Below are 27,041 nucleotides of genomic sequence, written 5' to 3'. Positions count from 1 at the left end.
CAGACTTCAAAGGCTGGACCTTTCAAACCCATACATGGCTTTCAAGCTTAACAGTGGTGTATTGCAATTTGTGAACTGTACAGTTAGAGGGAATTCCAAGGAGTTTCAGGAAGCACTGTGATGAAGGTTCAAGAATCTGAACAGAATATAGACTGTACATCTCTATGTTGCTGTTAGTAATCTAAAATGTTAAATATGACTAAATTTAAAATGTAGGTGAAGCTGGCAGCAAGAAATTATGCAGGAAATGTATTTCAGTTAATAAACGTGTGTAATGTAAAATGGATAGTTTTTACACTTACCATCTGAAAATATTAACATTCTAATATATCTCATCTTTTTAAGTAACCTGTCCCCTGCCCTCCACAAAATTCACACTATCTCCACAAACAATGTTCCACACACTATGCCCTCACCCCCAGCATTTCTCACGTTCCAATCCCCTCCCCTTTGGATCTGCATTAGTATAAAGACTTCTCTATTGGAGCTCCCTTCTTCATGTAGCATCCAAGAGCCTTCCACATGATTCACATGGACCCCAGTTGCATTCCAGTCTCCTTTACCCTCCTCAATCCACTCCCCAAAGTGAACCCCTAGCCATCCTCCCCACCACCCATTGAGGAATTGCTTCCTCAGATGAGCTCTAAATAGGATCCAGAACCGCACTCCTCACCCACCCTCTAATGCCTCCCTCCCCACCCACCAAGCTCATTGTTTTTTAGTTTGAAAAAAATGCCCCAAATTGTACCTTTTTGCTCCTGAACAGCAGCGCCCTCCTCTCTGAAGTTGAAATTGCTCAATTGGTGTTGGCTGCAGAGTGTTGCTAGAGGGAGGGTCTTTCAAAACTCTGCCTACTTGCCTGTAAAGGGTAGAAGGGATGTTTAAGGGTTAATGTCTCTTTTACCTGTAACAGGTTAACTAGCTCAGTAAACCTGGAACACCTGACCAGAGGACCAATCAGGAGACAAGATACTTTCAAATCTCGGTGGAGGGAAGCCTTTGTCTGTGCTTTTTGGGTTTTTTTCTTTGTTCTCTCTGGGTTCTGAGAGGGACCAGACATGTATACAGACTCTCCAATTTTCTGAAACAGCCTCTTCTGTTCAATTTAGTAAGTACCAGTTAGAAAGACGGTTTAGTCTTTTGATTGTTTTCTTTATTTGCAAATGTGTATTTTGCTGGAAGGGTTGTATCTCTGTTTGCTGCAACTTGTATCTGTGTTGGGGGGAGGATTCTCTCTAGTGTCTATAAGCTGAAAGACCCTGTAACATTTTCCATCTTGATTTTACAGAGACAATTTTTACTTTTTTTCTTTCTTTTATTAAAAGCTTTTCTTTTTAAGAACCTGATTGATTTTCTTTTTTTTTTTTATTTCTTGTGTAAGACCCAAGGGGAGGGGGTCTGGACTCACCAGGGAATTGGTGGGAGAAAGGAGAGAGGGGGGAGGAAAAGCCTGATTTCTCTGTGTTAGGATCACACTCTCTCTCAGGGAGAGTCTGGGAGGGGGAGAGAAGGGGGGGGAAAGGTGAATTTTCTCCCTGTTTTAAGATTCAAGGAGTTGAATCACAGTGATCTCCCAGTGTAACCCAGGGAGGGGAGAGTATGGGAGGAAGAAAGGAGGTGAATGGTTTATTTCCCTTTGTTTTGAGATCCAAAGGGTTTGGGGTCCCCAGGGAAGGGCTGGGGGCCAGAAAGTGTCCCAAAACACTATATTTTTGGGTGGTAGCAGCTCTATCATTTCTAAGGTAGTAATTAAGCTTAGGGGGGGTTCATGCAGGTACCCCATCTTTTGGACGCTAAGGTTCAGAGTGGGGAATCATACCTTGACAGGAGGGTCTTTCAAAACTCTGCCTACTTGCCTGTCAATGGTAGAAGGGATGTTTTCATTGGTTATTTCTTTGATAGACATCCCTTCTACCCAATAGGGTGCTTTGAGGGAGTGGGAGTTAGGACAGTTCTTGGTCTTGGAACTGGGATAAGCTTTAGGAGGCAAACAAACATGTGCAACACCTAGTTACTTTGAAAAGGACACATAGGTTGTTAAAAGGCTGTTAGACTACATGCATGCTCTGCTATTCAGGGCGGGGCATGGCAAATTCTGGCCCAGGGTAGACATTTTGTGAGAACATTCCTTAACAAATCTTGAGTTCTTAGGGTTATCAAAATCCACCATTTTAGGAAGAAATTTCTAGAACCCCAGCAGCTCTGACAGAACAGAAACATGGTATCAAACACAGTAAAAGTAAAGCAAATGACTAAACTAAGAAACTCAAGAGACCTGTCTGGAGAGGTGTAGCAGCTTCAGGATCAATAGCAGGGTGTGTGCACAGCCCTGGTAAAGGCACCTGTCTGCTTTTTTAACAGTTTCATGCCTACACGACTCACCAAGTTTGGGGAAAGGGGGAAATCTATGGCTCTTTATCATGCACACCCTGTAACAGGGAGCAATATTTATGAATATACACAATCACCAAAGTAGGGGGGAAATTACACATTTTAATTGGTGTGAACTGAGCTAAAAGGTCGGAGTTTAACGTCTTAGATTTGAATTGCATAGATTTTTCATTGGCTAAAAAAGATAGCTTCCTCAAAACTCACACTTCAAGTCCTCTGTAAAACAGTGTTCCGTGCACACAAACTAAAAGATGCTCTAAAAAGGGCATTTAGTCAAAATCCTGCATGTCAGAATGTGAGAAGCTGAATCAGGGCTAAATGCAAAAATCTAGGATTTACATATTTATGCTTATCTTGCTTCAACAAAGTGAGTAAAAAAAAAGGTAGAAAATTTAAACAACAATTTCCAGCTACATATAGACAGAATGAATAACTAAAATATGGCCACAAGCCACCCAATGTAACAAAATTATATACATTTTCAAGGAAGAGGAAGAGGCTGCCATTTCAGAAGCAGAAGCTCTTCAACTACATAACCATGCTCCTACGTCTATTTTAGGGTCATGAATGAGTTGGAGCAGAATCAACAGCCAGAATGTGGGTCAACAGAGCATAATGAGCACCATGTCTCAGTTCATCGTCCACCTCCCTGTATATCTTCATTGACACCCACCAATCTTTGAGGGATCCCATGTGAAACTGAAATGTGACAGAGCTTTTGCTGGTGTATTCCTTCATTACTAATGGAGTCTTGGCCTACTCCTCCCCACTTAAAGAGCATGAACAGACTCCCCCCTCCCCCAAGGTGTTTTCTTCTGATTAGTGTCAGTCCCTGGGAAGGATCCCACTCCTACTGTAAAATACTGATGCCATGTTTGGCTTTTTGAATTGTAATTACCACCCATAATGATTGTCATTTGTTTGCAAAGCACTGCTAGCACAAAGGAAGAAGGGCTTTTATAAATAATGACGTCAGGCTAACGCTACTGAATGTTCTGTGTGTCACGGAGTGTGGGGGAGTCCGGCCCTGCACCCCTCTTCCTGAGACCCACAGTGACTCTCAGCCAGCCAGTAAAACAGAAGGTTTATTGGACAACAGGAACACAGGCTACAGCAGAGCTTGCAGGCACAGTCAGGACCCCTCCACCGAGTCCTTCTGGGCTTTCAGGGTGCTTGGATCCTAGCTAGGATCCCCTGAATTCCGCCCATCCAGCCCCAAGCCCAAACTCAAACTGCTTCCCTCCTGCCACTCCCTTCCTTTGTTCCCCTTCCCGGGCAAAGGTGTTGACCTTTCCCCTCCCTTACCTAGCTCAGGTTACAGGCCCTGGCATCGTCCATCCCCTAAAGTCCTCCCCTGCTCTCCCATTCCCCACACAGACAGCCCCTACTCCATCACACTGTGTAAGTACGCAGTTTAGAAATCAAAAGATCTATACATAATCCAAAAACACTGAATTAAAACCCATTACCTTCTAACCACTTCTTTCCAGCCTTCTTCTCTTTTCTGACCTCTTTTTGGACTAGTGAGGTTCAGCTTTATGTTTGGAGAGGTCAGAGGGAGGGACACAGATTTATAACTTGCCGATAATGAATTTGGATTAGCGTCACCTTCAAGTCTGGGAACAGAGATGTATTGATTACAGACTATAAAATAAAAGTAGTTAAAGTAGTTGCAGAGCATAAATTTTAGAGGTTAGACAAAACTATCAGTTAAAACAATTCTCAATTTTTTTTTCCCCATTCTCAATGCCCGTATTTAGATCACAGCTTCTGCAATATGGGTGCCAGTCAATGCCAATTAGTGTATTTTGTGTGGTTAATACGTTCACAAGAACTGGACTGAGCCTCCAACTTATTTCACACAGGCTTCTGAGCAGCCATTGGATTGTTTTGACTTTCAATCATGTCCAATTAGTCCAGAATCAAAACTAAACAAAGCAGAATTCTTGGATCCCAGCATCACAAGTTAAGGAGCTTGATCAGATTCTATAAAATCTAAGCAGCAGTAAACAGATTCACAATGGCATAGACCAAGCAGCAGTCATGAGAGGGAAGTATAGAGAAACTGAAGACTCACCTTGTTTGTATTTTTGAAGCCGAGGTGCTTGTCTTTTCTTCCTGAGAAGGGAGCAGTAATGAGGCATATCCCCTATCACCAGAAGAGTTTGTATCCATAGTGAAGTTCAACTCCTGGCTTTTACTTCCACTGCTACTCTCACTATTGCAATCTGTGCTATCCAGGTTATCAGAATCGCTATTCCCACCTGCACCACCACCTCTTGGCTCTCCATTTATTTTATTTTTATCTGCTTTTTGCTGTGCTAGTGATATATGTTGATCTGGCAAAATTATCTGCACATTTTGAGGAGTGTCCTTCGTTTTGTTCTTCTTATTTTTTCTATTTGTGCTAGGAGTTGTTACCACATTGGCTCTCTTTTTCCCGAAGACATTTGTGAAAGTAGCTGATGTTGCAGAGATTCCAATTGTGGTTGTAGTGGTTGCACTCGGAGGCTCTATAGGAACTTCTTGCTCCACTGGAAAAAAAAAGTAAATATACAACATATTTAATAGAAAAGAAGTCTCACTTGTTAAGGAAAGTACAAATAAAGTTACCTTTCTATCAGCTGTCACTACAGTAATGAATTCAGCCATTCTAATGATTTAAAAAATCCTAGATTTGGTGTGTAGTTGAGGGGATGCAATGGTAACAACAGAACTAGTTTCACTGGGAACAATGACAGTTGCATGGGAAACTAATGCAGAGCAGGAGCTCTGAAGCACTGCAGTGACACAAAAGGCCAGACAAGTAAACTCAGCAAAAGTTTTCATTTCTTCAAGGATGAAATATTTCACCCTCCTGGAGGGAAAATTAGACATTTTAAAAAATTAAGTCAAGTTAGGTTTTAAAAAATCATTTCTGCTTTAATCTTTCACTGTTAGCACAGAACAAGCACAGTTATTATCTGCACTAAAATCCCCAAATAAGTTATTTAGGGTACAAAACAATACCTAAGAAACCTGAAATTTTAAAAGCTATACTTACACGCTTTTTGCTTTGTACACCAACAATACTCCTGCCACAGTGACTACTGTGCACAGAACCAATTGATATAGTCAGCCTGCCATTAAAACTGCCTCAAAAATACAAAATTTGAGACATGTACACACACTACACACAAAAATCTCCATTCTATCACTAGTACAGATGTGCATTTTCATAGTGGAAAGCATTTAACAACGGCAGAATATATTTCTGAGGGAATTCTGTGTCAAAAAATAAATTTTCTGTGCACTATTTTAAAATTCTGCAAATTTTATTTGTCAGTAAATAAATGTGAAGGCTCCAGCATGGCAGTGGGGAGCACATGCCACTGGCTGCATGGAGATGGGAGATCACCCTGCAGCCACCCACCTGGGTACAAAAACTTGGTGGTGAGGTTGCTTCTGATGCTGCCAGCACAAGGGCTGGGCGTGCTCTAGAAACACCTTGTGGCACTGCCTCTCTGTGTCAGGTGCATGAGGTGTGGGCAAGTAGGCTCAGCCCAGCAGGATCCAAGTGTAGAGTGGCTTAGCATGTGGGGAATCCAGGTGTGGGGTAAGAGGGTTCTGTGTGGGGAAATGTGGGTGCAGATGGCTCACGGCAGGAGTCAGTGCGGGGCCGGGGGGGAATCTGGATGTACAGGGGCTTGTTGGGGGGGGAGATCAGGTGAAGGTGGTTGGGGCTTGGTGCGGCGGTCTGGGTGAAGGCATGAGTTTCTGGATGCAGAGGTTGAGGCTCAGTGGGATGGGGATTCTGGGTGTGTGTGGGAGGTCTGGGTATTGGGGGCTCATTGGGGTGGGGCTCTGGGTGCTGGGGAAGTGGGGCTCGTTGGGGTGGTCCAGGTACAGAGGGGTGGGGCTTGTCAGGGCGGGAGCCTGGGTGCAGCTAGTTGGGTTTCAGTGGGTGTGTGTCTAGGTGAAGGGGGCTCCTCAGCAGGGCCTCTGAATGCAGAAGGTGAAACTCAGTTGGGGGGGGGGGAGAGGAGGGAGAGGACACGGACAACGACAGACCTGAATGCGCAGGAGAGCAGCACAGTGACCCTTGCAGCTGATGAGTGACAGGGGCAGGAAGTGAGGGGAGGGCAGAACTTCCTTCATCTGGGGGAGGTTTCTGGAAGTGGGTCTGACTCGGCCATAAGCCTGGTCCTGGCCACTTCTTGAGAGGAAGAACAAGTCCCACCCTCCCCTGCCTCCAGCTTAGTCAGGATTAGCAGCTGAGTCCAGTGCAGTGTAGGAGGCACCAGGGCATTCCCAACCCCCACTGGCTTCTCCAAGTGCCTGAAACAACATGCCTGCACTGTTGCGGAGGAGCTGGTGACTGCTCTTGGGCGTCCCTTTGCTTTCTCATCAGAAAGTCATTTTTCTGCGGGGAAGCAATGAAATCTGCAGGGGACATGAATTCTGCACATGTGCAGTAGTGCACAATTCTCCCAAGAGTAATACTTTCTTAAACATTTTAAATGTTTATTTTCTAAGCTGAGTTCTTGCAGATATGTAGGAAGAATATTCAGAGTGAATAAACCTACTGTCCAACTGCTCCTCCTTTCCAGTATGAAGAAAACGATAGCACCTAAAATATCTTTTCACCAAGAAGGATTAAGAAACATTTATACAATCCAACAAGTGCTCCCCCTCCACAGAATAGTAAAAACGTTAGATGTTCTTCACCTTCATCATCATTCTCCTCTTCATCATCATCTTCTTGCAGCTCTAAAGTTTCCTTAGGTTTGTTTTCCTCATCTTCCTCTTGTTTTCTTTTTTGCTCCTCTTTCTTCTTCTTTCTCTTTTCCTTTCTCTTTTCTCTCTTAGCTGCAAGAGCCTGTTTTCTGCTCTCTTCTCTTGACTATAGGAAAAGCATTAATATTTAGTTCTACCATGCATTAATACCAAAGATTAATATTCTCTTATGCTTACAAATTCAGGGCTTCAATGGAAAAAATGTCTGAGAGGTAGATAATCAAGAAAAATTCCATTATGACCTGAATCATTATGCAAAAAGCCATGATAACGACAGCAGAATGAACAGAAATTAATTGGAAGTAGTAGTGGACTAGATGGAACTGCAGTTTTCAGAATGAGACTTATCAAGGAAAAAAAGAAAAATCAGCCAGCAAACTGCATGCAACCAGAATGATAAAGATGTGTGTTAAAACAACTTAGTATATATTTTAATGGGATATCACTGTAATCTTGTATAATGTCAGACTATATTGCAAAAATTTGTTGAAAACCTGAGTTAGTGAAAGAATTTCTGGAGCAACCTTAACATCTTCCACTCAGAAGGCTCAAAGTACTTTATGTGCTACATATAGCTATCATGTTATCAGTTGCTGAAATAGTTACTTCTTGGGTACAATGAGGCAGTCAGTTAGTACCAACAACACTAAACTGTAGGTTAGAAGATGAAGTGAAAAATAACTAACTGAAATTTAATGCAATACAGAATGAGGCTAATTAATCAAAATGCAATTTGGTAAAACTTCTCTCTTGTGAAAAATATCATGGTGAGTTAATTATCATAAAGAGTCAAAAGCTCCACTTTAGATCCCCTGCAAATAATTAAAAAAAAAGGTGCCTTCAGCAGTACAGCACCCAATAATGCTATTCTGGGCACTGCAGCATTATCAAACTGAGGACTGTTACTTAGAGTCAGTGACTGATTGTACTACTTGCAGCATCTGGGGATGGGAGTAATTCCTTCAAAGTCTCATATCCAACTGGCCATGCTGAACTCTGTTTACTGATCTGACAGCTCAAAGGTCTGCTTCAAGATAAGTCATAGAACAAGCTGATACTGTTTTATATTTATTAACAGTTTTAACTGAAGACATTTTCCTCAGTCTGCATCCAAATAAAATAGAGTAATGCAAAATGCTGGCAAACCAACAGCTTAATTAACCAAAAAAGTAACAAGCCTAAAATTTCCTACAAAGGAACTAGTGTGGGTAGTAACAGACAAACGAGTTCCAACTTGTTGCCTATGGAGGTCAGAAGGGCTGGAAGGTAGGTGGGGCTGCACAGTTTTGGATATTCTGAAGTAGAAGTGCAAGAACATCGAGGCTGCACACAGCAGCCCCAAGAGACTACTATTGAAATAGAGTTGAGCTTGTGCACTTAGGGCACATGCACCTTCTACAATGGAGATTCATACAGGCAATGAATGAAGAATAGAGTATTTCATCATCATAGTATACTCCAGCTGCAGTCAGGCAGAGATGCCAAATCCACTGAATTGTGACATAAATAAGGCAGTTTAATAAAAAAAATTGATTTAATGGGAATTTATCGGTGTATAGTACCAACATTTTTTAGAAACAATGATAATCGTAAAAACCAGAAATAAAGGGCAACAGTGGTGTGGAGGTTTCCTGGTACTCACAGCATGCAGCAGGTGGAGATACTCACTACACAGCAGCTGAGGAAGCCTTCCGGCTCCCTGCCCTTCTCACTCCCTACTGTGCAGAGGAAGCAGATGAGCCACATTGAAGGGCTGGGGGTAAGGAGGAGAGCGGAAGGCTGCACCCTGTGAGTACTGACCCCCCTGCCGGCCAGGACCCCTCCTGAGCTCAGTCCTGCAGCAGTGCTGAAGGGCAGGGATAAGGAGGGTGTGCAGCCTTCTGCTCCCTGTAGGCCTGCTGCAATAGCGGTCAGGTGGTCTTGGCTGCCTTGCCCCCTGGTCCCTGCCTGAAAAATTCTCAGGTCCCAAAAAAGCCAAAGTTGGGTGAAAAAAAACAGTACAACCAAAGTGGTTTCTGTAAATAACCTTTTGGGTTAATTATCTATTTACTTACATATCCCAAAATCCACCTTTTATATTACAAAATATAAATTAATGCTGTTTTTAAACAGTTACAAATTTGAAGTAGGGAAACCCTGTTAGCTTACACACATCTGAAAGAAAGAGTTGCCACATGCAGATGCACTGGCCAAGAACTAACCTAAGATGACAGATTTCACCTCTCACCTTTTCCAGGTCAAGCTCCTTCAGCAGGATACTGGCGTTCTTATTTGCTTCTGCAGCTTGCTGGTCTTTAGCCTTCACGATTGTCTCCACACACTGGTGACACTTCTTCAATAGTTCCTGAAGAATAAGTTATTTTATTAAAGCAATCCTGAAAACCTGAAGTTAATTATTGCAGCTTGCTCTTAAAGTGTATGATTGGCTCACTGGTACTTCTAAACATACAACTACGCCACTATGCTAAGATACAGAGTGCTAACATTTGTAAAATAGCTTTTTTAGAGGTAGTTTTGCAATAAAGGAAGCACATTATTCCTCCCAGTTTGGGTAGTTTCGTGAACATCTGAAAAGTTCCTCTAATAGGTATGAAGTCTTTTTAAAATTAGAAATAAATAAATGCGTTAATTTGGTCCCCGTTCCTTAATTACTTTAGTAATTAAAAAACTGTCCTAAAAAAGCAAGAATAAAATTGAATTCAAGAGGTTTTGCTGTTGGCCTTTCCCCTTAATACTCCACTGTTCTGAAGCAGAAGGAAAAATAACTAAGTTACATATGACTCACTTTGATAGGAGAGTGACAGAATAGCTGGCTGTAACCTAACTTTTGAAACTTTTTCATTTTCCTATAGCTAATTTGTTAACATTTTAATCTGATTTAAAAGAAAAATGTGATGAATCCATGATGGAAAGATTTAAATAAGCTGCTGTATAAAAACTGAAATAATTTTATTCTTGTTATATTTATATATGTATTTTAAGATTCCACAAAGAAATTTTTTAGCTCCAGAATTTTAAGGGTCAAAGATAGGCATTTCATGGATGCTCAGAAAGAAGAAGCTGGTGGTGCTCTGGGCAAGGCAAAGGCCACATAACAAATAGTGGGAAGAGAACGTTTCACATAGTTGTAACAAAGCTCAATTATCAATTCAGTCTTTAAATGACCTTAGATCTACCATTTGGGCACCAAACTTTTAATATGAGACAACACGTAATTAACATGCAAAATGTGTGGTTTCAATTCTATATACTTGCTAAGACCTTGGTATGGTCACCTACATATTTTTAAATATCCTTAATGCACTAAGCCTGCTCTCAAAAAGTCAGTTAAACTCACCTTGTCAGTTATAGTTGCTATATATCGCATGCACTCGATGTCTGAAGGAAACTGGTTAACTTCTTTCACCAGGTACTGAACTACTTTCACATGACCCTGTAAAAAAAAAAAAAAATTCTAGTGCCCTGTAAATACGGAAGTGAGCAGGTGACAATTTTAGCTGACATGACAGTTATAATGCTAACATCTGAAATGGTAGTTTAAAATAAAATGTCGCCAAGTACCAAAACATCTATTAGCGTTGGTAAAGTACTGACAATGAGCATAGTGGTGGACAAAACAGTAGCAAAAATAGTCCATTCCCCAAATAGCTTCCTGTCTAAAAGATAAAGGACAGGACATGTTGGGAGAGATTTTTTTTTAAATTAATTTAATAAGCTCAATTTTTGTGAGCACTGGGAATGCGTCTGTCGAACTATGTACTCCGTTTTGCGTGAGGGGCTCTACTTTGTGTTGTAGCCTCCTTTGTGGATTAATAAATAATAATATCACCTAACTCTTATAACACACTTCTCATTTGTAGATCTCAAAGCCCTTTACAAAGGAGGCATGTACCCTCAGCCCCATTTTATGGATGGGGGAACTGCAGCACTCCATTGAACTGACTTGCCCAGGTCAATGCCTGAATGAAAATAGAATTGCGGTCTCTTGAGTCTCAGTTCAGTGTTCTGCCCACCAAGTCACACTGCCTCCAATTTGTAAAAGGGACTTAACACGTAAAGGAAAGATTATGCTTGAGAAACTATGACAAAGCAATCCAGGGCCAGTAACATTGAATGACTCCCATACTGGAACAACGGGTTTTTCCACTAACAGGGTCTCTGACTTTGAATCTGTGTCTACACAGAAGCTGATGGGGAGGAAGCTGGAGCCTGGAACTCCCCCATCTGAAGCAAATGGGGAAAAAGGGGGACAATCGGTGGTGACTCCATGAATGCTCCGGAAGCTGGAGCACTCATGGGGGAAAAAAAAGCCTCACTATCAGCGCTTCTCCACGCCTCCCCCCATCCCCAGTGCCCCTGCCCACCAGCAGGCTCTGTGGATCAGCGCCACTCTCTCCCTGCGCCTCCCACCCGCCCCAATCAGCTGTTTTGTGGACTGGAGGAGGCAGCGGCGGGGTAGGGGGCATGTAGTGAGGATGCTGCACTCAGGGGAGAGGATGGAACTGGGTAGGAAGAGGTGGGGCAGGGGTGGAGCAGGGGCAGGAAGAGGCGGGAGTGTGGCCTTGGGGAAAGGGGTGGAGTGGGGCTGGGGCAGAGCCAGGGGTTGAGCACCCCTGGCACTTTGGGAATCAGTGTATAGAAAAAGAAGTGTGTTTCTCTGAGTCAAAGGGGTGACCACCACCACATCCAAGACGACCTGGCTAAGGAGAAGGGAAGGTATGCCTAGCCTATGGATGCTTACCGAATCCAGGACTCTCAGATAGGGTGAGATCAGCCCTAGGGCAACCACATTCAGGTTTGTGTGTTAAATGTGAAAGTCTTGCAACTCTCTACTGTGCTGTGTTAGGAGTAAATTATCTGTGCTTAAGACATTCCTTTGCTAAGCTTGTGTTCCTCCTTGCTTTCCTGCCATGTTGTCCCGGAAGAGTTTAACAAGAAACCCGAGTTCCCATAGCCAGATGGACTCTGGGATAACATGTCTAAGCTACTAGGCACTTGGGAGGGCTGTGGCACTGGTATAAGGGTCTAAGGCAGTTGAAATGCAGAGTCCACTGCTCAAGAAGCATGTTGAACACAGAGTCTGCGTGCTTGTGACCCCGAGCTAGCAACAGTGACCAGAAAATGCAGAAGTGAATCCAGCAATTAGGTCCGTTTAAAACAGACAGGTGTTCATCCAGACGGGGCAAGGGCAACGTTGTTGACACTGACATCTGTGGTGGACTTGAAAGGAAGAGAGAATGGTTGGCTGGAGACCTGTGATGGTGAAATGGTTTCATGCCAAGATCAGACACTCACCCACTGACAGTAGCAAAATTACGTATGCTGTGATGAATACACAAAACTGAAGCAGATCACCCCTCAAAAGTCAGGTGTGTTGAGCCGTATTTTAGCCCTTTTTTGAAACAGCAACTTAAACTGCAGTATATACTTAGCTTAAACATGTTTTGTATTCCTACACTTTCAAGACTACCCATTTCAATTTAAAACTGTTTTTGAAAGTATTCAGAGCTGAAACATGAGATCCAAGTTTGCCTTATTAACTTACCTTACGAAATGCTGACATAAGAGGTGTAATTTTCCGGTTATCTGCTGCATCCACATCAGCTCCTGCCTGCACAAGTAACTGCACTACATCAAAGTGACCACCATTAGCTGCCAACCACAGTGGCGTGTTTCCTTTCTTGTTACGAACATCAATATGTGCTCCCCTAAAAAAAGCAAATGTAAGTCACAGGCACACCTGGCTGACATATAGAAAAGGTTACTAAAAAAATATGGATGTTCAAACTGCATTTAAGTTAGTCTTTTTCATCACTGACAAACCTTCAGTGGTGAGCTAGAAAACTTATGCTGGGAAATCCTTTGCTATTTAAATTATAGCATAAACTAAAAAGGAGACTTAAATGCCTGGATTAAAACAGAGCTATGGACATCTCTCTCCCATCTACATTAATCTCTAAATCATAGATAAGCAATTATTGAAATACAGAATTTAAGCTCTATTCCTCATCACTGTGATTCTGTCCACAGATGGACTCCATGACAGAACAAGTATGTTACTGATGAAATAAGAAATAACCCACCGATTAATCAGGAGCTCACAGAACTTGTAATGGCCTTTGTCTGCTGCAATTGTTAAAGCTGTATCTCTTGAGGAAGGCACAGGTGGAGCATTGACATCTGCTCCTTTATCAAGGAGAACTCTTCCAACCTCTGCATACCCTCCAGAAGCAGCTTCCATCAAAGGGGTGAGACCAGTCTGTTTGAAAAACAAACAAGTTATAAAATATTCAATTGATGCAAAATATAGTCTGGGTGTGCCTTTAACGGTTTCAGCACTTAAACAGGCCTCTTATTTATGCATTTAGGAGTCTAACTCCAGGCAAGCTTTTTAAAATCTTGGCCTTGGGCTTTACAGTAGAGAAGACAAATGAATGGCAAAATCTCATCAGATGTTAATCTCATTAGCAAAAGCTTGCAATTAACAAAAGTATCCCTTAAAACTGAGGGAAATAGAGGTTCAAATGCAAACAGTGAGTATTCAGCACAGAAGGGGGTCAAACAAGTGACTCCACGCCACCTTTGGATTCCCTTTGGCACTGGCGCTGTCCAGATACCAGTTGAGTCCCCAGCTCAGAATGTTCTAATTTAGATCAGTTGCCAACATCCCCAAGTGGCCATTGTAGAAGCTGGGCACAAGAGAACACTGGCCACACACCCTTTCCCCAGTCACATTTCCAGCACAAGGAGCTGGGAAACGGGGCACAGACGATACTAGAGCTGTAGCTTTAGGGTTTACCAAAAATTCCCCTGTGCTGGTGAAATCCAAGTGTCAGTCTATGCAGACTTTTGGACTGCTTTGCAACAGGAATGAGGCATAACACTGTTCCAGTGTATCAAAGAATGGGGCCCATAGAACGTAAGAGAAACAGGAACTCTCAAAATTTAAACCATGGGTTCTACATTAACACCACAGTTTTCACCTAGAAGAGATAAAGGCTTAATCTAAACCATTTCTGTTGAGTGCATATAATGGCAAGCAGTATCTGTGCATCACTGTCAAAATATATGCATTATTACGTTCCTTTTCTGCTTTAGACTTTACCCATGTGTTCTGTTAATGAACATTAGTCATGTTAACCTTGACATTTATAATCTCATGATCTTTAAAGACCAAAAGTCGTCAGGACCTATTTTGCTTCCCATTTAGAAAGTATGAATTAGCTGTTTTGGAAAAAGTAGAGGAATGCCACTCGTAAGCAATCACATTTGTTTTTCACATGTAATGACTATTTCCCAGTATATGAAAAAAGTTTGACATTCTGACAGAAGCTGGAACATAGAGTGGGTATTATCTTTAGTACACTAATTTTTGCTTAAGAATGTTTTTAATTTGCTGATTTCCAGGGTAAGAATAATGAGGTTTTGGTAAAGTGTTATGCTTTACAGTTCCTTGTGAGTGGTAGAGATTTCTTAAAGAACTTTTTGAGATGCTTTGAACAAGAGCGATCAAATATATGGCCATCAATCCTATGGGGTTGCTTTTAAATCAGTGAAGCTGACATAGGCAAATAGGCTCAAAGATTTATATTAACAGAAAAACTTCAAGAAAGCTGACAAATCAAAGAGATCCTCTTGCCCAAAATAAATCTGAAGAGAAAGCTAGTCTGTTTGCTTACCTTAGCCCTATGTTCAACATTGGCCTTCCTATCCAACAGGAGACTGACCACCTCTGCTCGGCCCTGGAAACAGGCCAGGGTGAGGGCTGTATTTCTATTGGTCTCAATTTGCGCATTAATATCAGAACCCATATCAAGCAACAGTTTCACTGCAGGTACATGTCCATTCATAGCAGCCAACATCAGAGGAGAAATGCCGAGCTTACTCCCAGTCCTAAAAAGAGAGAAAATTATTAACTACAGATCACAGAACTAGATGAATCTGGATGAATCCTCTGGGAACCCAAGTACATTTCAACATTTTATAGTAAATACTGCCCTAAAATATCAGTAATTCAAAACAGATTATTGAAAACCAGCAGGATGTAGGATATTTGCTGTTTAAAACCTGCAAAGAGAACGTGTTCTCTTTCAGAAGAAATAGGTTTTGCTAAAGTATATATCTGTACTAATTCTAAGCCATTTAAATAATAAAGAGAGATAACTGGGCCTGCACCTAAATCAGAAAGACATACATCTGCACTTCAACCTATTTTGATGATACAAAATGAGTTAACTGTCCTACAATACGCGAACACAGGTTGCTTAACAGACAAATCCATGTGTTTTAGTTCTTCCTTTTATGGGCCCCAGAGCCACTGAAATGTAAAGCTTCAAAAGAACACGTGCTCCACTGAGAGTTTTGGTGGTTCCTCTATTTAGTTCAACTGGAAACAAAGTCCCAGAGTGCTAGATCCCAATATGGAGAAAAGAAGTATGTACACAGGGCCATATGCCGCACTAATACAGGCACAAGTGCAACCTAAACACTGAGGGCAGTTTTTATTTTTTTTGGTGGCAGGAGATCTACAGCAGCTTCCCTAAAGGTATCCAGTCAGAAAAAGCTTAACATTTCAACAGAGCAAACTTAGCAGGGAGATTTGAAAGCACTACAAGCTCCAATTTATGCCTTGATATAAAACCCACAGTGGAACATCTGTCCCACACTGCAGTTTGTCTACGACATGGAGAGTATGTTACCTTGAATTAATTTCTGCTCCAGCATTAAGCAGAATCTTAATGATGTTGACATATCCCCCAGATGCAGCAAGGCTTAGCGGTGTATAGTCAGACACGTTCCTATGCTCTTTATTTGCTCCCCGGGCCAGCAGCAAGTCAACTACCTGAAATGTACAGCACGACAAAAAAGTGTGAAAGGAATACTGGGCCTTAATTTTCTGCTACTTCCTGGATAATGGCTCACACACATTCAAAACTTTAAGTGTATTACCAGTTTCCATGGGCAGCAGTGGCTAGAGTGTGACGAGGTTCCCCTGTAGGATCTTTAATTTAAATTTATGCACTGTATAGAGCTAGCAGTTAATCCTATTCATAAGATAGTCTGTGTGGGTTGTGCCAATGCAGCACTTTCCTCCAAAAGGATTACTTTATCTACCTGAAATTACAAGCCTTTAAGGGAATCTCTTCCTCTGAATGGAGGTCTGAGATTTAGGACATATCCTGTTCTTAGGAAGTCTGATATAGTTGAAATTTGTGAGGGTTTCCCTTTCAGTGCCTCCCACAACTTGAATGAAAAAGTGAATCTTAAGTCATTTTTGATTATGTTTGTGTTGCACAATCTTTCCAACAAAAAGTATAAGGATGCCCAAATCTTGATAGAAGTTAAGGGACGTGAGGGAATGGCGGAGGTAGGGCATTTCTCCCACTCACGCCTCCCCTTTACAAGCCTCCTCATTTTCTTCCCATTGCTACATTTATCGTCTCCTGCAATCATGGCATTTTTCATGTGTGCGTTTGTGCTACTATAGTTTCCCATGTTTTCTTCCAAGTTTCTCTGCCTTTGACATCATAAGCACGTAAGACTGAACATCTTAGAAGCAAAAGTGAAAAGTTCAACTTAAAAGTAGTTCTACCTTCTGTGAGTCAGGTCTACATTGCATTTACTTACAAGTCAAAATGGAAATATCTGCTAGTCTAGTGTTAGTGTTCTGGAAGGCTGTGTATGTGTAAGACAAGTTTAGTTTCTGGTCCTGATCTCTCTCTTGAGTTGGAACTACTGCAAAGAATGCCCCTTCACTTACTATGCAGGTGGGGAGGGTACAAGATAGGACTGACTGGGTACCCTGAATTACTTAATAGCCTTCTTCCTCCCCCGTCCAACTGAGGATTTTCACAGACTATATTACGAAAATTGGATAGATGAATGGCTCCAACCTGTAGTGAAGGGCTGCAATGGTGGGGCTGTATAAACAAGGGAAAGTTAATTCCCTTGTCTTTTCCTGGGACAAGGGAGCTACCAATTCCTGAAGTTTAAAGACTTTTTTAGTAAAATGAAAATATTAATTTAAGGGTAAATAACAAGAAATGAACGCAGTAATTTACAAACCAATTCAAAACCTATAGAAGAAATAGTAAGCAAGATATTTGTACCTCTTGGCGTCCACCAGAGCACGCCAGTGAAAGCGGAGTGTCCTTTGTGCGCTCGGACTGTGCTTCTATATCTCCACCTTTGTCTAAAAGAATTTCTACTACACCAACATGTCCAGCAGTTGCAGCCAGAATAAGTGGTGTAAAACCTAATCCAAAAAGAATCACAATTAGAAGCAGCTCTGAAAAACTCAAAATATAATTAATAGCAAGCTGGAAAGTATGTACGAATGGATTAATTCAACAAATACCTGGGTCAAATATCAGAATGATCATCCATAGATAGGGCCCTACCAAATTTGTGGCCATGAAAAACATGTTGCAGACCATGAAATCTGGTCTTTTGTGTGCTTTTACCTTATACTGCAGGGATTTCACTCAAATTGGATGTCCTGACTCAAAAGGGAGTTGCATTGGGGTCGCAAGATTATTTTAGGGGGTCACGGTATTGCCATCCTTACTTCTGTGCTGTCACCTTCAGAGCTGGGCATCTGGAGTGTGGTGGCTGCTGGCTGAGGGCCCAGCTGTACAGGCAGCAACGCAGAAGTAAGGGTGGCAATACCATACCATGCCATCCTTACTTTTGCGCTGCTGGTGGTGGCAGCTCCGCCTTCAGAGCTGGGCTCCCAGCCAGCAGCCTCCATTCTTCAGTTGCCTAGCACTGCTGTCAGCAGCAGTGGCACAGAAGTAAGGGTAGCAATACCGCAACCCTTCCACAACTCCTTTTTGGGTCAAGCCCTACAACACTGTGAAATTTCAGATTTAAACAGCTGAAATCATGAAATTTACAAATTTTTAATAATCCTATGACTATGACCAAAATGGACCATGAATTTGGTGGGGCCCTATCCACAGACAAGAAGATTAATTCCAAATGTATCCCAATAGAGTCTTAGGGTACTGTATTATAGCACATCGACAACTTTGCTATTATTGAGGTTGAGAAGATCTTTGTTTGAAGGCTGACTCTAAGAGCTCTAACATCCACATTCTTACTCAAACTGTCTTAAAACTTGCTTTGCCTCATGGGGATGATGGGCACAGCCAGTGGCCCAAATTTGGGGTCATTTAATTAAGGGATTCCTCAGATAAAGCCCCCACAAAAGACACTTCACAGTCAACAGATTCTTATAACTTTAGTGCATGATATCCACTGCCACTTTTGGGGGAGCAATACTGAAAACTTATTAAAGGAAGAGTTTGGCTCCCTATAACAGTATATGCTAAAAACATGCATCAGCCAAAGAAATGAAATGTACACATACAGCAAGCCTCAACAAGAGGGTTTGCACTGAGCACACTGTCACAGAAATTTGGCGGCCCAAGGAGACGTGCTATGATCACAATCTTAGCCCCCTCACACATTGTAAATTCAAACCCTTCCCTTGGCTGAAAGCTGAGAATGATCTGTGGCACACTGCTACTAGCCATCTCTGTTAAGAGGCAGGTTTTTGTTTTTTTACTTTTGGGAAATGTGCACCTGCTAATTTGTACAGCTAATTTAGAAGAGGCTTTAACTATTTTCTGAAAGATAATACATTATACATGCTCTATGCAGATACCCAAAAATGGCTGCTGGGCATGTTGCTACTTTTCAACACTGAGTATTAGCATAGCTGTGCACCAGCACTGATTAATCAATTAGCATTGATTAACTAGAGGGAAGATGAAAGACAGTTAGGATTATGTAATCATGTTTCCTGAACAAGGGACCTACGTGTGCTTACAATCAAGGCACATGTTCCTGATAAAGAGCTTACTAACATGAGGCACTCATAATATTGTTAGATGCTTGTAACTTTTTTTTGGTGCACAGGTAGGGAACTATGGAACAGTGGGGTCAGAGCAGTGAAAGAAAATGACTGTGGTAGCAATGCTGGTGATGTGGGGGCTGGGAGAGTGAAGGAAGGGGCATAAATTAGAATGGGTTGTAGGGGAAGGGAGAAGATTTGTGGCAGAGAAAGGGGAGGAGGGCTGTTAATCCTACATTCGCCTCTCCTGTGCACGAGCACAAGGATCTGGGGGCCCCGTTCCTTCTCAGAGGGTTTGAATGGCTCTGCAAGACTCCCAACACGAAAGCTGGGATCTGGAGACTCTGAGCTGCTCTCCCAACTACCCTATGTTCGCACACCAGGATTTGAGGACGCTCTGCCCCTTGGGGAGGATGGGGCCTGAGCCGCATCCCCGCACACACCTGTGTGAGCTGGCATCTAGAGAAGCCCTGCCCCTCTGGACGTGGAACTGAGAGTAGGCATGCTTGAAACATGCAGTACTGGGGCCAGAGTGAGGAGCTGAGAATGGGCATGCCTGGTGCACAGCACAGGCTCACAAGCACAGTCATGGGGATTGGAGGGTGAGGGAAGGGGGGAATGAGAACACTCACTGAGATGAATGGAGCACTCAGTCCCATTTTAACCTGAACTTTGAGCTCAAATTGTAGGGATTTTTTTATTTTTTTGGTAGCTTACCCTTCTTGTCTCTGTGTTCAATATTGGCACCTCGTGCTATCAATACAGACACAAGCTCTTCATGACCTCCTGCACATGCAAGGGTCAGTGCAGTGTCGTGATTACTCTCCGTCTTCATGGTGGGGAGAAAAAGAAGTTGACATTTGTAAATGGCAAGTGTTTTTAGCATAGAAAACTGTCAACTTGTTAAAAAAACATTACAGCTAGACTGACATTTTATTTTAAATTTTAAAACAAGTCAGAGTAAAGCAGATAAATCTGTAGCCAAATTACTTACATGTGCATCAATATCAACTGAAGGATACATGGGGAGCACAGACTGAGAGCCAACATTGCTTGGTGTCTGTGCACAGGGCTCGGGTGCAGGGGATTCCGTAGTGAGAGAAGAACTAGTGGAGCCAGTGGGCACTCTGCTATTCACAGCTGAAAAACAGCATTAACACTAACACTGTTATTCCACTCTTGAGAATTGAGCACTTTAAATGGAAAAAATACTGTACTATAGAATCTTAATACTGTAAGAATGCATTTTCTAAAAAATGTTTAGCTTTAAATGTCTCGGAAAAAACTATGCTATTTAACATAGTTTGCAGAATATGATGCAAGTGTCACGTCCAAACTGTGTTTGGGTCAGAAAGCTTATTTTAACAGATTAATCTGCAAATGATTTCTCTGCACACAACCATGAAGATAACAAATTATCTAATATCGTAACCTCAGCAGTGACCGTTCAATGTTCATTCTAGGTAGACAATAGTAAAGGATTTATGATAGAAGCATAATCTAAAAGTTAGGAAACAAAGAATATATCAGAACTATTTCATATAAAGTGTAGTAAGCACTTTCATTAATTTTCTAGGTAAGACAACTAAAGCGAGAAGAGTAAAAGTGAGTTACAAGAATAATTCTGGTTACAACAAATTAACAGAGGAAAAAATAGGAAGATGGCAAGACAGGTACAGACAATTTAGGTATTTCCTTTCCCTAAAATTGTGTGTGTTGTGACGCAGCTTTTGATGACAGGGCTGCAAAATTCCATCTCCACTTAAAGACTTAGTTTAAACACATACAAATAGTGAGATTTTATTTTCTAAATTTTCCACAATTTGAACTGAGGTCCGAAACTAAGAATTAGCTATATTTACATACAGTGCTAAAATTAAAATACTAGGAACAAATAGCAGAAAGGCCAGAAACACCATAATGAGTATTTTCTAGGGTCAGAGCTTAGTCTCGGCCTCACAGCACATGGATGGATCATCGCTACATGGTATTTTTGAAGGGAAGATCCCAAAAAATTTGAAGGGCTCTGACATAAATCAAATAGACAGGAAAGCTCCCTAACGACCTTGTTTCTAGTTGAAAAATTTCAATGCCCTTTATTATAATATAAAGACAAGATCTAGAGAATAAAAAACTGGTATGAAAACCACTTCTGGACATCAAAATTTGCATCTCACAGAACTACTAGATTTCTGCATTGTAAGCTAATTGCTCTGGCCGGTTAGAGAAACAATTGATTTGTTCTAACCAGTAAGAGTGCAAAATTAATCCAAAGCATGTAATGTTTTATAGTATTTCTGGAGCAAGCTATTATAATGACAGAGGTTCATGATGAGTTCAGGTGGGGAATAAGCAGCAGGAATTTTTTTTTCAGTGCCAATATTCTCTGTAGTAATGGAAGATGGAAGAGAAATGAAAATGTGATAAGAATGTTTTCTAAACAGAAACTTCAGCAGTTTTACCATGAACTGTTATTCACTAATGGAAAGGATTTAAAATTAAACCACTGAATGAAAATAGAGTGTATCAATTAATGACATAGGATAAAGATTAAATTACTGGAAAGATCAGAAACACTAGGACACACCCATCATTTAGTGAGAATACATTCTGATGTTTGGTTATAGGTATATGAAATACAAATGATATGTTCACAAGTGGAGCAGATTTTAAAAGAACCCAAACAGAGTTCTTAAAGCCAGGATAACTTGTTTAAAAAAAATAAAAACCAAGCCTTTGAGATAGAAGTTTTCAGTTACAGTCCCAAAGGCATTCAGTTTAGTGTTAGGGCTCACATTCCAGTGCATGAGTCAAAGGTGAGCAATGAAGTTTAGTTACAATGTAAAAGGACTAGTGCATTATACCTGGCCTCAAAGGGAGTTCACTTCATCTCAAAAGCTAAGCACCTTGTGAACACATCAAGTTTGTATCATGAGTTTCCAGATACAAAGGTCTTATGCTTTATCTACGTAATATGCATTAATACAGTGGTTCTCAAACTTTTGTACTAGTGACCCTTTTCACATAGCAAGCCTTTGAGTGTGATCTCCCTTATAAATTAAAAACACTTCATATGTTTAACACTATTATAAATGCTGGAGGCAAAGTGGGCTTTGGGGTGGAGGCTGACAGCTCACGCCCCCACCCCCATGTAATAACTTGGGGTCGTGACCCCCAGTTTGAGAACCCCTGCATTAATACTTACCTACCGCAGCAGGGTGTTAAACAGTATTTTACATTAATAAATCCTCTACATGTTCAAAATACTATTAAGTGCTAAAGTTAAGTGGACTGTAAAATATTCATATTTTGCAAAAACAGTAAGACACTATATCATCCAGCTAAGGACTGATTTTTCCCTAATATAAGCTAATAGCATCCTTCCGAAGAGGTATTTTACAACCTTTTTTTTGGGGGGGAGGGAGAAAAAAGGAAAAACACACAGAGAAATGTACTTCGGACATTTAATTTGTTTTTAAGACTTCTTAGTAATAGATTACATTTAACTTTAATGCAGATCCACCAAAATCTAAAAATCAAATGACCAGGACTGAATCTCTTCACAGGACAAAAAAGCTGTTGAACTCTTGTGCATTAATGGAAATCTCTACATTGGTTCAAAGTCAATTCTAACCACCAAGATTGTAAATATCTGATATAATTGATTTCCTCCCCAATAATTGCTAAAAGACAATTACTGTTTCCAAATTTTTAGATTCCTGTAAACTTCTGGGACACCTGTTGTGATGCCACATTTGTTGGCTGGTTGCCAAACCTGATATTTGACCAGTGAGAACTGAATGTAATCTGTATTCTCAAGAATAACCTCTCTATGAAGATCGTATCCTGAAGATGATGTAGTTCATTGAATAGCAAATGTATGTTAATAGCAATTAGTAGGCTTGTTAAGGCCAAGTTTTATATTCAATTACATGTTTTAAGGAAGGACCATCATACTACAAGTATTTCTCAACGCATCTTAACAAAATATTTTGTATGGGACCAGATTTAACAAGCTAGTACTGATATTACATCCAGAGTCAAATATGTCTACAACTCTGAACAATACCATAGAAAAGCAGGTCAGCTATTGGTCTCACTTGCAGAGCATGGAAACTCATTCTCAAAGATTGGCCATACCATACCTGGCTTCCAATCAGGATTTTGCAGGAATGAGAGAGCAGTTCACCATTTTCTTTTCAAAGTCCAAAATCAATTGAACTAAAAGGAACACTTGCTTAAGGAGTCATTTATAGCGTTTGACTTCCCAAGAATTTTAGCAATTTGCTACAGAAAGTTCAGGGCAATTTTCAAATGACTAAATCCTAGTGTGGTTCTAACCTATGGTATTAGATAAACTACAGTGTTCTTGAGGAACAGCAATATGAACATTTGGCACTATATCCACTTTGGCTAACACTTGTGGCACAGCTTTGCAGTAATGGTATTAAGATAATATGTAAAGGAGCAGTACACTGTACAAAAATTAATAAGATGGTGTGAATCTTTCAAACTACATTGCTAGGGCAAAAGATAATGGGATTAGAGGCAAAAGATCAAGTGGAATTCTGCAAAATAGATGCTCAGATGGGATGCAACAGATTTAGTGGCATCTTTTTTATAAAAAATACACGCCACTATAAGCTAGGGGAAATCTTTGCTACACTGAAGAAGAACAAGAGCAGGAGGAAAAATTCATCCCTTCTTGGTGGCATTTCATAAGCAGAAAAAAGTCACTTTTCTAGATAACTTCTAACCCAGTTTATAAACCTCACAAAAATTTATATTTTCAACATACTCTTGAAGAATGCAAAATCGCTTCAACTACACAGCACCACTGAAGTACAACCACCTCCAATATGGGAGGGCAGCAAACTCAGTGGAGCACAGAATATTGAACAATGAGGGAAGGGAGATTTTGTTCAAGGACACTGGAGCAAAATCCTAGCATTACAAAAAGTAGCCCTGGTATTTTTAGTCCCTGATGAATGGAACAAGAAACTTGAAAGAGCTCTATACTGATGTATTTTAGTAAACTTGTGCGATACTGAACCATGAGAATGAGCCCCCCCCAAAAAAATCTGTTTTAACAGATCTTTAACAGGTCTCTGAGAAAATGTGCATGATTCAGTTGGAGTGGGTATGTTCCATTCATGAAATGCAAAGTTACAGGAAGCCAAGTTTACTGCTTTACTTCCAAAACACAGACACAGGCACACAATTTACTTTAGCGGATTAGATACACTTCTATCATTTCATTAGGAAGTATATAGATGATCGATCTCTCTCTCTCTCTAAGTTTCACCTCATGCAATTTAGGCTCTATATAATATTTATTTTGTGACTGCATTGATTTTAGATCCTTCCCTACAAAATACACAGGTAATACTTTTATAGAATATAGGTTGAACCTCTCTAGTCTGGTACTCTTGGGATCTGACTGGTGCCAAACCAGAAAATTTGCTGAACCACGGGAGGTCAGTATTGTAGTGAGCAGGTTTCTCTTTTTATCTTGCTGAGGCGAATGAACAGCACAACGCTTGCAATGCCGTCTAGCCAAGGCTTACTGGCTCTCTTCATAACAAAGTGATAGTGTTGTTACACAATTTTTCTGTACTGGCACAAGGAAATACGTAGATTAAGCATAAAAAACAAAATAAAGACATGCTGGACCACAGATGTTGCCGGACCAGAGAGTGCCAGATTAGAGAGGTTCAACCTGTACTGTTATTTACAACATATTCAATAAGCTTGTTGCCTGAATAAGTCTGTGAAGTTTAAATGACATTTCTGATTGTAGGGCTTCATTCAGATATTCGTAAATGTATGAAGGCCCAAAACTTACACAAAATGTATTTTCTTTAATCTTCACTAATAAACTTTAGTAAACAATCCTACGCAGTATAAGAGATATTACTGGTATTTTTTAATTTGGGAAACCCGATTACAGGGAATCAGACTAGGAACAAACTGGTGCGATGATCTTGAACAAAATGCCAGGTTCATAGCACGTTTTAAGCATTAAAAGGAGCTAAGGCAAAGAGAGATTGTGGCTGGTCTGACAGTTGCAGTATGAAGTTAAAATTAGACTCCAACTGCTATATTTATGAACTACTAAATATACCTCATATTACTGTAATATGACTAATGTAGATTCATTTTCTTTGTTTTTTTCCATGAATGTAAATTTGTACTTCAGTATTGTATAAGTCTCTTTTATAAGAGCTTTTCCTGGAATTAAAAAAAATCCCACACTATTTTAAAATCCTATTATAGCAATCAACCACCATATTGTGACCTATTAATCTTTTAAAATGAATGACAAGCTGTCTGCTAGGTTCAGATTGAACAACATTTAACAGTGTTACTTTAAATAGGAGTGTGTTTGTATATAATTGTTACTTTTCACATTATGCGTCAACATTTCCCACTTTGGATTACATCGGTGACCAGCATTATTCCAAATGGTTATGTATTTCATAATGCAGTAGCCCAGAAGTCATCTTTAACAATGATTCCAGAAATAAAAATTAACAGATCAATTTTGTGGAATCATTTCACAAGCATGGATTTCAGAGCCAAAAAAGTTTGCAGAGTTACTACACAAGCATTCAGCAAACTGAAAGTTTACATTTATAAATTCAGATTCAGTCCACCAATAAAATCTCTCTAAGGAAAGAATTCCAGACAGAAGCAAGGTGCAGAAAATCTGTATTTTGAATGAAAAGGGTGACTGACCAGCACAAACTGACAAGAGCAATATTAGTAAGTTTAATAACATACAGAAACTGGCAACAAATGGATGCATCATTGTCCCGAGGAAGTCAACAAAAAGCTTTGAACTTAATGTGGCTAACTGAGAAACCTACCCATGTATGCATACAATATGAACTACAAAAAAACCCCAAATTACATAGCATGTAACCTCTTGTATACCAAATTTGTACTGCAGTGGAGTAATGTACAATGAAGTCTGAAAATTCTGTCAACCTATGTTCACATATCAAGTCTCAGAAGATGCAATAAGCACTAATCCTTAATATTTTACACACTGAAGAACTGTAACAGTTTAATTCACCTTTATAAAATCCAATTAAACCCTGCAAGAATCAGTGAAAGGATTCAGAATTAGATGTGTGTTTTCTAAAAAGCTATTAAAGAAATTCAGTTTATACTTTATGATTAAGGATAATTCAACCGCATTCACTCTGAATTTATGAGTTCATCTTAACTTTCCAAATTCTGCTTATCACTACAGCACAGATGGTATGCAAGATCACAGAATTCACTAAAGTGAATACACAGAGTGAGTAGCTTTAACTATTATATTTGTAATCAGGGAAATTTAGACCTCTAACTCCAAGTTACAACTCAAAACAAACCTCCCCTAACACCAGCTGCCCTATGAATCATAGTAGTGCCTCCCTTTAGGTGCCACAAGTACTCCTGTTCCCTTTAGTTGATGCACTAAACTACCAGGCTAGCCAACAACAATATGAGTTACGATGACATTTAATATCTAAAATTGCTCAATGAAGACATTCCTTGGAGAGAGTTCATGCTACCACACTTAGGCCTTGTCTAAACACGACCTTTGAGAAGTCTGCCTCTGTTGCATTACCACTGGGGACAGTGGAAGCATTAGTGTCATCAGGGCCCCAGTCATTGCCAGTATTTTTGCCATTGTGTCAAGTACACATGCTTTGAGTTGGGTTACCATACAGAGTGGTAAAAATGCTGAATCCCTTTCTACACTAATGCTTCCACAGTTGCTATCACTGGTGCAGTTCTACCAGGGGTAGTGTAATCATGGGAGATTTCCCCAAGAGAACTTAAAGAAAAAAAAAAGGCTTTCAAAAAACACTGAACTTGGTAGCAATTGCCATTGCACATAAACATCTGTTAATGTGGTTCATGTATACAAGACTTCTTGATTTCCATATTTTCTGCTGCCAAACAACTTCCATATAAAACAGCACCGCAATCTGCAAACTTGCCAGGGTGCAGTGTTCAAGAG

At 40.6% G+C, this 27,041-nt stretch overlaps 1 protein-coding gene across 8 annotated transcripts in view; it reads right to left on the bottom strand.

The window, feature by feature from the left end:
* The window catches only part of LOC115656464 (ankyrin repeat and KH domain-containing protein 1), a 187,357-nt gene that overhangs the window by 20,966 nt on the left and 139,350 nt on the right, over window positions 1-27,041 (bottom strand). For all 8 annotated transcript variants that reach the window (XM_030573215.1, XM_030573218.1, XM_030573219.1 and 5 more), the window contains 13 exons: window positions 20,019-20,164; window positions 19,742-19,853; window positions 17,277-17,422; window positions 15,867-16,009; window positions 14,847-15,060; window positions 13,251-13,426; window positions 12,713-12,875; window positions 10,505-10,600; window positions 9,395-9,511; window positions 7,099-7,273; window positions 4,469-4,925; window positions 3,861-4,007; window positions 749-859 (listed from right to left, as the gene is read on the bottom strand). In XM_030573215.1, coding sequence (XP_030429075.1) covers window positions 749-859; window positions 3,861-4,007; window positions 4,469-4,925; window positions 7,099-7,273; window positions 9,395-9,511; window positions 10,505-10,600; window positions 12,713-12,875; window positions 13,251-13,426; window positions 14,847-15,060; window positions 15,867-16,009; window positions 17,277-17,422; window positions 19,742-19,853; window positions 20,019-20,164 — 2,203 coding nt within the window. The remainder of the gene's footprint in view (window positions 1-748; window positions 860-3,860; window positions 4,008-4,468; window positions 4,926-7,098; window positions 7,274-9,394; window positions 9,512-10,504; window positions 10,601-12,712; window positions 12,876-13,250; window positions 13,427-14,846; window positions 15,061-15,866; window positions 16,010-17,276; window positions 17,423-19,741; window positions 19,854-20,018; window positions 20,165-27,041) is intronic.

The sequence above is a fragment of the Gopherus evgoodei genome, chromosome 8, assembly GCF_007399415.2.
Source record: "Gopherus evgoodei ecotype Sinaloan lineage chromosome 8, rGopEvg1_v1.p, whole genome shotgun sequence".
Classification (NCBI taxonomy): Eukaryota; Metazoa; Chordata; order Testudines; family Testudinidae; genus Gopherus; species Gopherus evgoodei.
Note: the sequence above shows the minus strand (reverse complement) of the source record. Positions and strands in the feature narration are given on the sequence as shown.